General features: G+C 35.6%; 1 protein-coding gene across 11 annotated transcripts in view; it reads left to right on the forward strand.

Annotated features, from left to right (window-relative positions):
- Positions 1 to 12,927, forward strand: part of LOC5573236 (rap guanine nucleotide exchange factor 4) — a 1,027,655-nt gene that overhangs the window by 687,037 nt on the left and 327,691 nt on the right. For all 11 annotated transcript variants that reach the window (XR_002499466.1, XM_021840357.1, XM_021840363.1 and 8 more), the window contains one exon: positions 4,324 to 4,375. Coding sequence is in view for 10 of the 11 variants with exons in the window: in XM_021840357.1 (XP_021696049.1) it covers positions 4,324 to 4,375 (52 nt within the window). In the remaining variant the exon portion in view is untranslated. The remainder of the gene's footprint in view (positions 1 to 4,323; positions 4,376 to 12,927) is intronic.

Raw genomic sequence — 12,927 nt, forward strand, 5'->3', positions numbered from 1 at the left:
AAATTGTTTCGTCCGGGGTTTTGCTACAGGAATTTCCACCAGGAATTTCTCCGGAGATTTTTCCCTAGAATGCCTCCGGGAATTCTTTTGGAGCTCCAACGGGAATTCATTCAGGTTTCCTCCATAGCTCGTCCTGGATTCTCCAGAAGTCCTCAAGTACAGTCAAGCGTCCCTGAGTCGATATCTGAAAGGACCACCTAGTCATAGAACAGAAATGCTTTGGAAATTTGTATGAGAGGACCATCATATAAACCATGAAATGATTGTTTATGTATGGTTTCATGTGTCGATATCGAATAATGGAACGTCGACTCATGGGGGTTTCACTGTGATTCCTCGGATACGCTCCAGAGCTCGTCTATGAGTTCTTCTGAAGTTGTTCGAAAAAATCACAACATTCTCTCCGGGAGTTTGTCCAGAGTTCCTCAGGAAATTTCTAAAAAACTTCTCCGGGAATTTCTCTAAACTTCCTCCAGAGTTCATCCAAGTTTTTTTTTTAAGTCCTTCGAGAAATTATTTCGGATGTTCTCTGCCAATTCTTCTGGATTTCGTCCAGCGATTCCTCGGAGCGTCCTCTGGATTTCCACAGGCAATTCTTCTAGATTTCTTCCAGAAATGCCTTTGGAGTTTCTCCAGCGATTCCTCGAAAGTTCATCCGTAATTCCTGGAAGCTTCCTCCCTAACAGTGAGAATTGCTTGGAATATCCCCCTTAGTTTCTTCAGGTATTTCTCTGAAGTTCGTCAAGCAATTTCCCCGGAGTGGCTCTAGAAACGCCTCCGGAATTCCTCCAGAAACACATCCAGAGTTTATCCATGAACGCCTCCTGACTTCACCCAGGAATTGCTTCGTAGTTTCTCCAGGATTTCCTTTGGAGAAAAATCCCGGATGAAAGAATCTCCCGAAAAATTTCTAGACGGCTTAATCGGGAGCTCCTTTGAGCTCCTTTGGAAGCTTCTCCGAAAATTTCTTTAGAGCTGGAGATGGTTTCTCCATGAATTTATTCGGAGTTTCTCAAAGAATCCACCAGTAATTCCTCGGAAATCCTCAGGAGTTCCACTATGAATCCTTCTTGAATTATTCCGAGTATTCCCCTAGATATCCTCGGGAAATCCTCCAGAGTTTCTCCAACAAATTCTCCAAAATTTGCCCAGGAATTTCTTACGAGTTTCTCCTAGAATTCCCTTAGAGTTCCATCTGGAATCCCTACGGATTCCTTACTTTCAAAAATTCTTCTCCAGAAATTCTTCCAGGGTTCGTTCAGGAATTCTTCTGGAGTGTCTCTAAATATTCTTCAGTCCCGGAGGAATCCGGGACTTACTCCAGAGTTCCTCCGGAAATGCTCCAAAGATTCTAAGAGAATTCCACAATTGATCTGGGAATTTCTCCAGAAATTCCTACAGAGTTTTTCCAGCAATTCTTCCAAAGTTCATCTGGAGCTCCATCGGAAATTTATTGGCAGTTCTTCCGGATAAAAGTTAGCTTTTTCAACAGTTTTGTACAAAATACAACAGCGTGAGTGACGATTGAAGTGTAAAAAAACTAAAAGAATTTTCAGAGATATTTCATATATAATCTGTGGAAAAATTCCTCAATATTTTTCATCAGGAACCTTCGGAGAAATCTCTAGCTAATACAATCCATGGTGGAATCCATCGCAGGAAATTCAGGGATGAATCCCTGAAAATAATAGTGCAGATAGTTTCTTAAGAATGTTAAAAGGAATTCTAGGTTAACTTGTTTTAAAACTGTTTACGAAATTCGAAGATCGCGAGAAGATTTCATAGAGTAGTACATGGACTACTCACTGCAAAACCGATTAAGAAATTTGTTAAAGAGGCTGAAGAAAGCCACGAAAAATTATTATATTTTTGCTAGAATTTGTGGAGATTGCTGGAGGAAAAGGTGGGCGTGCTTATATAAAAATTTTGTATAAAAAATTTTGGGGGAATTCCTGGAGAATTTTTTTGTGAAATTCCGGGATAAATTGTTGCAGAAATCCCTGATTAAACATTTGAAGCAATTCTTGGACGAATAACAAAAGGTTTCTCGATTATCGGCTTGGAATATCATATAAAATTTCTGAAGGTACTAAAGAAGGGCTTCTAGTATTCTGCTAGAAATTTTATTAATTTGAATTGTTAATTCCATTTATCCTTTTTGCAATGCTTAGAGGAATACATTCATATTATCTTGGAAGAATCCTTCGATATTCTTTTAGTTACATTTCATGAAACATCACTAGAGAATTCCGGGAATAAATAAATGTAGATTTATTTTTAGCGATTTATGTAGCAATCTGTGAAGGTATTCTTAGACAAGTTTCTGGTTGAACTCCTGATGAATTCTCAAGAATAATTATGCATAACCAAGGGGACATTCTATTAAATTGAAATCTGATTGAAAATAAAACCATGCACAGGTCAGCTATTGTCTGACAAGCATGGTTTTAAAACAATATGCTATAATAATTAGCTGTGAAGGATTTCTTTGAAGAAAATCCTCAACAATAATGTTAAACATGATAAAAGGGAGCTCAATTTTATGATTTATCAGGCAGAACAAAAATGAAGCAAATGTCTCAACTGAAAAAGCAGTGTTGTGTTGTTTATTTTTTCAGAATTGGGGATTTTGAAGCAGAAAACAGATTTTTTTCAGTTTTGACATTTGCTCCATTTTTACTTGGGCCAAAAATTTATAAAGTTTATAATGTTACCATGATAATTGAAAAATTTAAAGTGGCAGATATTGGAAGACATTTTTCCATGCAATTGGAAGACATTGGAAAAAATCACCTGGCATCCCTGATTATTATAGATACCCCATTCTACGGTATTTGAAAAATTGTAGGTCAATCCAAAATGAATCGTTATGCAATTTTTCAACTGCTATCGATAACTGAGATGCCAGTATTTGTCAATAAAAAAAAAATAATATGGAAATCTTTTGAGCAGAATACAGAACTATTCATATTGAATTCCAAAAAAAGCTGTAAATTTAGGCCCGTTTCACAGTACGTAATAATACGTAATAATAATAAATAGAATCACGTAGATGGAATTAACAAAATATAATGTATGTAAATGGAGATTCTAGTGTAGTCACCGCTGCTCAACCCGGTTCGTGGAGCCGGGATGCCAGGTAGGAGCTTTCAACAAGTTACATTGGCACCTGGAGTTGCAAATAAATGGATGCAATATGTGTTCCAGCGTTTGATCAGCAGGGACACTGTTGAAAGGATTGCTCCGAAACCGGGTGAAGCCGCAAAAAACGGGTTTTCGAGTGCATCGGACGTTTGTTCGGTCTGTCTATGATGCTGTTCCCTCTAGTTTAGTGTAATCGGATTGTTACACCCCTCTCCACATATGGGGAACAAACGAACTGACATGAATCGGATGAGCATGGTAGCATATTTGCCTCTTTTTTCCACTGAATCCCGAACCAGCAATGGATGTTTGTCCTGCAAAATAAATTCAATTTATTTACTCGAAAAAAGATGTAATTCAGTCGTAAACAAGATTAAACGCTCTTTTAATGATACCCCGAAGAGCGACATTTCGAATCAATTTCATCTGTCGCACGTGTTCCGTTGCAGGAAACTGAAATCCGGAACATGACATCGTCGTAATCGCTGAGTAAACTCATGCCGAAGCAGAATATTCCGTCCGCCCTCATAAATAATGGCAATCTCTCCGTGAGGAGTGTATCGATGAGTAATAGTAAATGTTTACAACAATCTCAGATATATTGAGTTGAATCCCCAACCAACTTTATGATTAGAAATATCTGAGAATCTATTTAAAAGTGATGTTGTAGTGATATTATTCCAATAAAATGGCATTTTGTTTGAAAACTTCCTCACATTACTAAATGAATGGCGACAAAAATCTTGCACACCTCTGAAAAATTAATATTTTAAAATTGTGTAAAATATCAAGAAAAATCCCCATGAACTCTAATTGTTTTCTTGTGGAAGTACAGAGGACTCCTCGGCTTTCGTGAATCAAGTAACACACATATTGAATATTTGCGACTACTCTCCGATACACTCCTCATATGCGAATTGGGAAATCGAATCGAAATGCACACACGAATGAACTCGATCGCACACCATCCTTCATTCTCGCTCGGCATCGTCGTCGTTGTCAGTCTGTAATTAATGATTATTGCAAAAGCTACTTTTTCAGAACCCCTCCCCTTCCCTGGTGTAAAGGTTTCGCTTAATCGATTTCATCCATCCCGGATAACACACATCCCGGGAGCACCATCATCATCACATATTAATTCAATTTTCTCCGTTCCGTTTCCTCTCACTTTATTTGCAGAAAAATAAGGAATTAATGAACGACATAATCTCCAACTGCAAATTAAAAAATGGTAAGTATGGCAAATCCAATATGTATGACAGATGATTTCAGATTGATGGGAATATCGATAAGAGTATTAAGTGATTTTCAGGCATTCCTGCATTAAGAACTTACAAATGTCCATGGTAGCTATCTCATTTTCATCATACATGACATGACATTACGTCATTGGAACAGACTCTACATCACGACTTAGAGATCTTATGAGATCTTCCACAGTTATTAAAACTTATAAGGAATGAGTGGGCGACTTTGTTGCACTTGCTAATATCTTAGCAATAGACCAATTCTCAATATTTTAACGGATTTACAATTCTAGGATTCTTATCAGCATCTTACCAGAATTCCCATCACAATCCTCTCAGAATCTCATCTCAGGATACTTAGCAAAATCCTTTTGAGATTCTTATAAGAATCCCGATTTCATCATAAGCCATCCTGGATTTTCATCCTAATTGTTCCAGATTACTTACAGGGATCACATCAGAAAACGAAAATTTTCACCGCAAATCTTCCAAGATTCTTATCGGGTTTCTTCCAGGATTTTCCTCCGAATCTTTTCCTTCCAAGAATCCCATGTGAATCCTTCCAGGACCAGTCTACCAGGAATTCTTAAAACAATACATTGAACTTCCGAAATCAATGAATTCGATAGTTGAACTCTAAAGAAACCGTTGGATTTAAAACATGCATTGATGGGCCACAAGATTGTTGATCCCTAAAAATATGAATCAATATTCAGGAATCAAACGCCGGAGCTACTGAACAAAACCATAAATGGTAACGTCCCAAGTAGCACCGGTAACAAACAATATTTCAGAAAAATAAAACAAATTAGGCTGATACAAATTTTAATTTTCTTTTATGTCACCACCCCCTTCAAAAATCCTAAAATTTTGAAGGGGAGAAAAAAAAGATTCGTTTTTTTTTTGACATCAATTAGTTTTTTTAAATTTCGAAAGTAATAAACAGGTAAAATAATTATCAAGAGAACGATCCAAAAAAGTTCAATAACTATCTTTAAAAGAAAAAATTGAAAAAAAAAACTTTTTTTTTTTCATTTTAATTTTTTTGTTCCTTATTTATTTATACTAGGCTACATATAGATCGCTGTCACTTGTGGGTAACAGCATGAAGTTGTATATTTGGTTACCATGTGTTATAGGGTGAAAAAATGAACATGGTGGTGAAATGAACTCCGACCTCGTTACGCATGATAATCAAATTACAATGATTTTTATCAAGCTCGGAAGATTTAGCCCATAAATTAGTGTTCTTGTTGATACGGAGATAAATTAAAGTGAAAACTTTGGCAAAAACCAAGATTTTAGAAATCCACGTTCAAAAATTTGAACTGATGTAATTTTAGGCACGGAGGTGTTGAGTTTTTCCAATGTGGTGAACATCGTAATGATATAATGTTCAATCAGAAACCTTTAGAACTGTTTTCGAAGGTGTTTTTCATTTATAGATGTATTTTTAGCACTGTGATAAAAAAAATAATAAAATGTTTGTTTTACTCGTGTGTTTTAAATGACAATAAAAAATTTGAATATTAAGCTACATCTCTATTTTTGATGTTATGCGATAGAACTAGTTGTAATAAAATAAAAAAAAATTGAAGGACAATTTCGCGAGTTATCACAGAACATCGAGTTAGATTTGTAATGTTCTCTTTACTACTTTTGTTGGTAACGTTAATCTTTGAGCCCCACAGGATACACGAATCGTTTAAGGGGGCAGGATCCGTCATCAACTTGATAATTTTCAAAAGCAAAATCGTTCGTTCAAAATCATGATTATTTTCATGAAACAGTGTTCACTGTATTTTATTCTCCAACCGAAACACAGTGAACACATTTTCGACGAGTAAATTTCAGTTTTAAATTGAAATTGCTGTTGAAGTTGCGATGATTACGATCCATCGTTAAAGTGTTGAACGTTAAAGTGTTTGGGTCCTCTAGTCAATCCCGTAAATGATTATATTTTGTTAGGCTTAATTACTTTTAGTCGACAGTTTATCAGTTGCTGTCTTCTTTGTTAAAATTGGTTATACACACTTAATTTAGAATGCCGAATCTCGGCTAATTTAAACCGAGATCCGCACAGCAAAGTAGTCGGCAAACATATTTCCTGGGATCTTAGGAAATAAAAGCTGAGTATCAATAAATCGTGCTTTGTTGCTAAGCAACCGGACAATTTGTTAGCTGAGTCTCGGTTATAATTGGTCGGCGTTAAGTCAGAGGGGACCAAGTACAAAACTTGGAAAAATTGGGTTATTGTCTCATTAGTTGCGAAATTACCTTACCTTCGTTACACTTTGATCTGATTTGATGAATGCCGTAAACTGCGAGAGATGTGTAATAAATTTACTTCGGATGATCAATAAAAATCGATAAAAGTGTGCAGGCAGAGTGGACCAAGTGCTTATTACCATAACAGCGAAAATTGTCAGCACGCTGAGGAATGCGGAGAAATGAAAAACATTTCAAGAGATTTGTCAGATTTTTCGATACCGAATGATTCTTCTACTTATCCTTCAACCAAAATTTATTAATATTACTTAATTCAATGCATTTGATTTTGATTTTTGACCATTTATCATATACGGATGGGTGGTCAAAAATTGCAACAATTTCTGTGCAGACAGAGCGGACCAAGTGTTGAAAAGCAATAAACTAATTGATTATTGCATTTTTTGAGTCGATTTCAGAGTTCGATAGAAGTTTATGGTAGTTCTATGGTGTATGTATGGCATGTCCTAGCACCTGCTTATTGTACCAGCATATTTTGGTCGGTACTCAAGATTTTCACTTGGTCCACTCTGACTGAACGCATATTTGAATATTTCTGGTCTTCAATGCCCTGACTATGCAAAACCTTCATTTTCAAGCTAGCATAATGCCACTGATTTTGGTATTGACGATATATATTATGGAAGAATTTATGATACTGGTGTCAAATGGTCTTGATAATCTGTTCATCTTAGAGATATGCACCCAGTTTGCCCATGATTGTTATTTTCCAAGAAATTGTTCAGTCAGAGTGAACCAACTCACTGAACGGTGGTCTTTAGTTCAGTCAGAGTGGACCAAGTACACATAGGCCACCCAAAAAATCATTCTATTAGAGGTTTGGATTATGATTTTTCATGATTATCACTTCACATTATCTTGTTTTAAAATAACACAAAGATGTGCAGGAAATTTGAGCCAAAACTAAAACAAGTTTAAAAATTACAGAGCGTTAGACTTCAAACCCATTTTTCTCAAAATATCAAAAATGTCACTTGGTCCACTCTGACTTAACTCAGGGTGTCGACTCAATTTTGAAAATAAAATTCCCTGACTTTCCCTGACCTTCCAGTCGTTTTCCAGAAAAATTCCAGGCCACTCAATTGGTTAATTTGAACCGAAATTAGTACTATTTGTACAAGAAGATACATATCCGATGATGGGCATGATGTAAAGTTTATGTTATAGGTCGTATGAATAAACTAAACAAAGCTATTACTTCACTGAAATATATTTGTCAGACAACATTTTTTAGCCTCTATTCAAGTTGATATGATAAAACTGAGCAATTGAACAAAGATGTGCTCGGCTACTGAATTACTTCAAATATAATTTCACAAATTGCTTAGCTTAGCTTAGCTTAGACTGACTACACATATCAATGGTTGCTATTCCGTGATTGACCGAAGTCAGTGAAAATGCACAAAGAATCAACTAGAAGTTCGGCTGGGATTGGCCATAATCTTCTTCAGTGTGCATAATTCAGTGCCTCTATTTATACAGGGTCAATAACGGCGCCGGCCACGTCTTTGCAGTCAGGTGGGATTGGGGGAAGGAATGTTAGTGTGTAACCTTTGCTTTTTGGAGACCGTGTTTGCCTCTGCATCTCCACAAAGGTTACTGGGAGGGATGTTTGTTAATGGGGAGGGGTCATAGGATTCACTTTGATAAGCGATTAGACCATGATAAACAATGATTTGTGAGATATATACATACTTATACGTAAATATAATATTTTCATTTGATATGAACAATTTCTATGTAGAGGAAAATTATGCCGACACTTGAGGTGACGAACCATTCAAAGTTTGTTGAACAAATACCTAAATGTAACATTCCTACAGCTGTCAGGACGAAAGCATGTGTTATTATATTTTACTAATTTGAAAAGAAACAAAAATCTCGATTGGTTGGGACATCATAGAACACTCTTATTCTTATGCCGACACTTACAGTGGCGAACCATCCAAAGTTTGTTGAATAAAGTGAACCTTTCGCAAGTCTACACTTGTAGTGTCGAACCGCTCAAGTTTTTTTAATTACAAAAATAAAGGTATATAAGAGGTGTTCTGAAAAAAAGTTAAACATAAATAAATCATGAATCAGAGTTTGTGTCGACACTCACAGTGACGAACCATCCATAGTTTGTTGAAAAATCATATTTACATCCCACCATTGTAACGATTGAATGACTGCACATTCAATCGTTACAATGGTGGGTACATATTTTATAGATTAGAAATAGTAGCATGAAACGAGCTCAGCAATTGATCCGTTATCCTTGACTGAGCAGCCACAATCCACTTTCGGCTTCACTCGTTTGCTCGGCTATAAAAAAGCACTCAGGAAAAAAAAATAAGCGCGCGACCCAAAAAGAATAATAAAAAAAAAAACTGTTCGGGCTTTCTTGACGCACTGCCCAGGAGCAAGCGTCAAGGTCGAAGGATCAAACAGAACTATCCGATCGCGGCACTTTTTCAGTTACTCCAACCGAACTCACCGATCACGCCACTTTTTCACTTACTAGACCAACGCGCGACATGTTTGATCCTGCCCTCGTCGCTCGCCCCGGCAAAAGCAAGTGTCAAGGTCGAAAGATCAAACAGAACTCTTCAAATATAATTTCACAAATTGCAGGCATAAACGACAATTCTGGACCCCTTCCTGATTATACTTGATTACAACTTTCATATATAAGAAGCAACACTATTACGATCATCCACGATGCTTTTTAAGTGTAAGAAATTTATACTGAAATTTGGCTATTACTATTTCCAGGTAAAATTCTTGCTATTGCCGAAAAACTTTTTTGGAGAATGGCTTTAAGAAATTCTACATAGATTTCTCAGAAATTCCTCTTGAAATTCATAAACATATTTTTTACATATATTGCTTCAATTCTTCTACATGACGGTTTCCCCTAGAAGCTCCTCATCTCCATGGCTTTCTAAAAATTGTTAGAATATTTCTTTCAATCTTGAATTTCTCCAAGAATAGAGTTTTGATTTTTTTGGGATTATTTCAAGAATACGTCCAAATATATTTATCAGGAATCACATAGAGTTTTTTCCAAAAATGTTTTTATTTTTTTTTTCCTTAGAAGATTTTTGATAGGGCTTCACGATGATTAGTTACAGGTAATTTATTTTAGTTAATATTTTAGGATTCCGATATGAATAACGCCTAGGGTTTCATATCAAGGAGTTATCTAAATATTCTTAAGATGAAAATGCAACGAAGCCACACCTAAAATATTCAAAAGCACAAATCTAGAGCACCAAATAGCTGTTCATGGTCCAAACTTGATCGATTGGTCACACGCTCATGATGATCCAATTCTCAGAGCGAACGATTACTTGGTTCACTAGATTTATGCTCTTGAAAATTTGAGGTGTGGCTTCGTTGTATCTTCAATTAGGGTGATTATAAACAAAGCCAAATTTCGAATTTTCAAGCTCACAGATCTAGAGAACCTGACATCCGTTCGCGTTGAAAAATTGATGAGTTCGTTGCATTCTGGAGGAATCAAACGATCAAATTTTAAGTGCAGAGCGCTGTTTGGTTCTCTAGACTAGTGCTCTTGAAAATTCGAGGTATGACTATAATACAAAGTCTTAAAGGATGATTATTAAAGGTTGTGCCTTCAGCAACGGTCCGAGGAACTCCTCTAAGAATTCTTTTATGAGATAAGAAATCTCACAAAATGTCAAGAGCTCATTAAGTAGATTATTTCAAACAATATTCCTGAAATGTCTGCTTTCCAATAATATCCTGGATTAAAATGAATCGAGAAATTTCTGGAGAATTTCCTGGGTATATTTTAAGGTAAAGAAACTGGTCATATCTATACGTAAGCTCCTGATAAAAATCCTGAAGAAAGGCCATATTATATGAACAAACTATTTTCAGAAACAACTTAAAAAAGAGGAAAAATTCTGTCCATATCCTGCAACATACGTATTTTCGACAAAATTTCAGTTTTTTTTTTCATTTATTTTCTTGTGCTGCAATCATCAGGAGCACAAATCTAGAGAACCAAACAGTGTTAAAAGCTGAACAATTGATCGATTGATTACCACCAGTCAGTAATCATTTTTTTTTTAAATTATTGTTTGATTCCAGATTTATGCTCTTGAAATTCTGAGATTATAGTCTTTTCATCACGAGAATCCTTATTGGTTTTCTCTATACCTAGTTTTACCAGTTCTACTTGGATATTTTGAGCAAACTTGTAACACACTTAATCGTAGAATTTTACTTCGGTAAAGTTAAATGCCGAATTAAGCCCGTAAAATATATTTCTACTGAAATCTCGTTCAATTTTGACAGATGAGCGATCTTGACAGATACAAATTGACGAAAATCGGTAGTTTACATAAATAACTGAGACTCGGTTATCTATTTTGCCACAATGATCAGCAAACAAATATTTTTACTGAATTTCGGCAAAGTGCATCTGTCAAAACCGACACATCAGAGCTGCATAAATTAACATGTGCTTGAAATATCTTAAACCGTTCTTGAAAAGAGGGAGTGCGCTTACATGTAAGTTTTAACATAATTTATTATTTTATATTCATTAACACTGCCGTTCTACGCATATTTGTCCCGCGCAGTAGGCGTAGAAAGGTAGCATACAAGTCAGCTCAGTTTATGATTTTTTTTATTACATTTTTAGGAATATTCCATGCAACTTCTACCCATCGCAATGAAGGTGCTGCGAAAATGGTCACTATTTGCTTCAAATAGAAGCTCACAAAAAATCTTCAATCGGTTGAAATGTGAGATTTGTGTTACGTAATAATACATTTGATTTAAATAAATTTATTTTGATTACCGTAAAACGGGGTAACTTTGATAATGCGGGTAACTTTGATAGTGCGTTACCCATTACATAATAAACGAAATATCATAATTTCTGTTAATCAGTTAAGCAAAACGAATGCAAAACTAAAGAATATTAGTATGACACTTCATGTAAGAGCGGTTTTCATTTGAATCAAGAACATTTTAGGCTTTTTATACGAATTTAAAAAATTACACAATTTTAGCATTTTTGAAATGCTTACAAACAATCTGTTCTACGATCACTATTTGATGTAATTTTGAATAGTTGGCCACTTATCTTTGACAGCCTAGTTATCATAGAACTTGAATATGGTCTTAAATCTCTTAGGGCCGATTTCTTCACCTCCGCTTACGCCGTAAACCACGTTTACCCATACGATTAAACCAGGCTTAAGGCCTAAGCGGTGGTGAAGAAACCGCTTATTAGCGTTAAGCATTTTCAGAAACTGGGACCATTTTTGTAATCTAAGTCAGAAATTTCCATACAACGTTAAACGCCTCAAGGTATGCAATGCCCTACAAATGTTCGTTATTCATTCAATTTTGTTCGAATCATACTCCATTATCAAAGTTACCCCAAAACAGAAAACCAACTTTCGATTATATGAAAAATTATACATCCATTCAAAATCAATCTTTTGCAAATTTATCGATTGTAATCGATAGCTAGGATGCCAGTACTTGTTTTAAAAATATAAATTGTAACTCTTTGAAACAGCATGCAAAAATATTCAGGTTTTCTTCGAAAAAACTATCAAAGTTACCCCGTTTTACGGTACTAAAATGTATGTTTATTTTCTTCTTCTTGTTCTTCTTGCAATCAAAAACATAATCATTTGCCAAATTTCGGTAGTGATGTGCCGAGATTTTCAGTAACGGATTGCCGATATTTTCGTCAAATTTTGACAGCTGGGTTGATTTAACTTTTGCAGTTTAATCGGCACTTTGAACTTTTACCGAGATTTTTGCCGAAATCTCAGCTGTTAGGTTCTCGGCAATTATTTTTGCCGGCCTCGGCGTGAAGGATGTGAAGGATTGACGTAATTTGATGGATTGGGCTCCATTTGTTCAAGATTTTGAGCAAAATGCGCCATACTAGGCATCTAGTTCATCTATGAAATTTAACAACAAAATATTTTTAAAGCAATCCACGTCAATTTCGAAGAAGTTGTTCGGAGAGTACTGTTGATGCTTTTTAATTCAGGAAATTTGAATTCTGAGGATAAATACAAGCAGTAAAGTACAGTTTACGTAAGAGTATTTCCTCAATGATTAACTGCTATTTTGAAAGTTTGATTTCCCTTTTTATTCCATGTATCGTATTTCATATATCGTATTTCTGACTTAAGCTAAGTATACTGTTCCGCTCCAGAAAAGTAAAAAATCTGCTCAAGAAATGGTCACGAAATTTCATACAGTG

Source organism: Aedes aegypti, chromosome 2, assembly GCF_002204515.2.
Source record: "Aedes aegypti strain LVP_AGWG chromosome 2, AaegL5.0 Primary Assembly, whole genome shotgun sequence".
Lineage (NCBI taxonomy): Eukaryota > Metazoa > Arthropoda > Insecta > Diptera > Culicidae > Aedes > Aedes aegypti.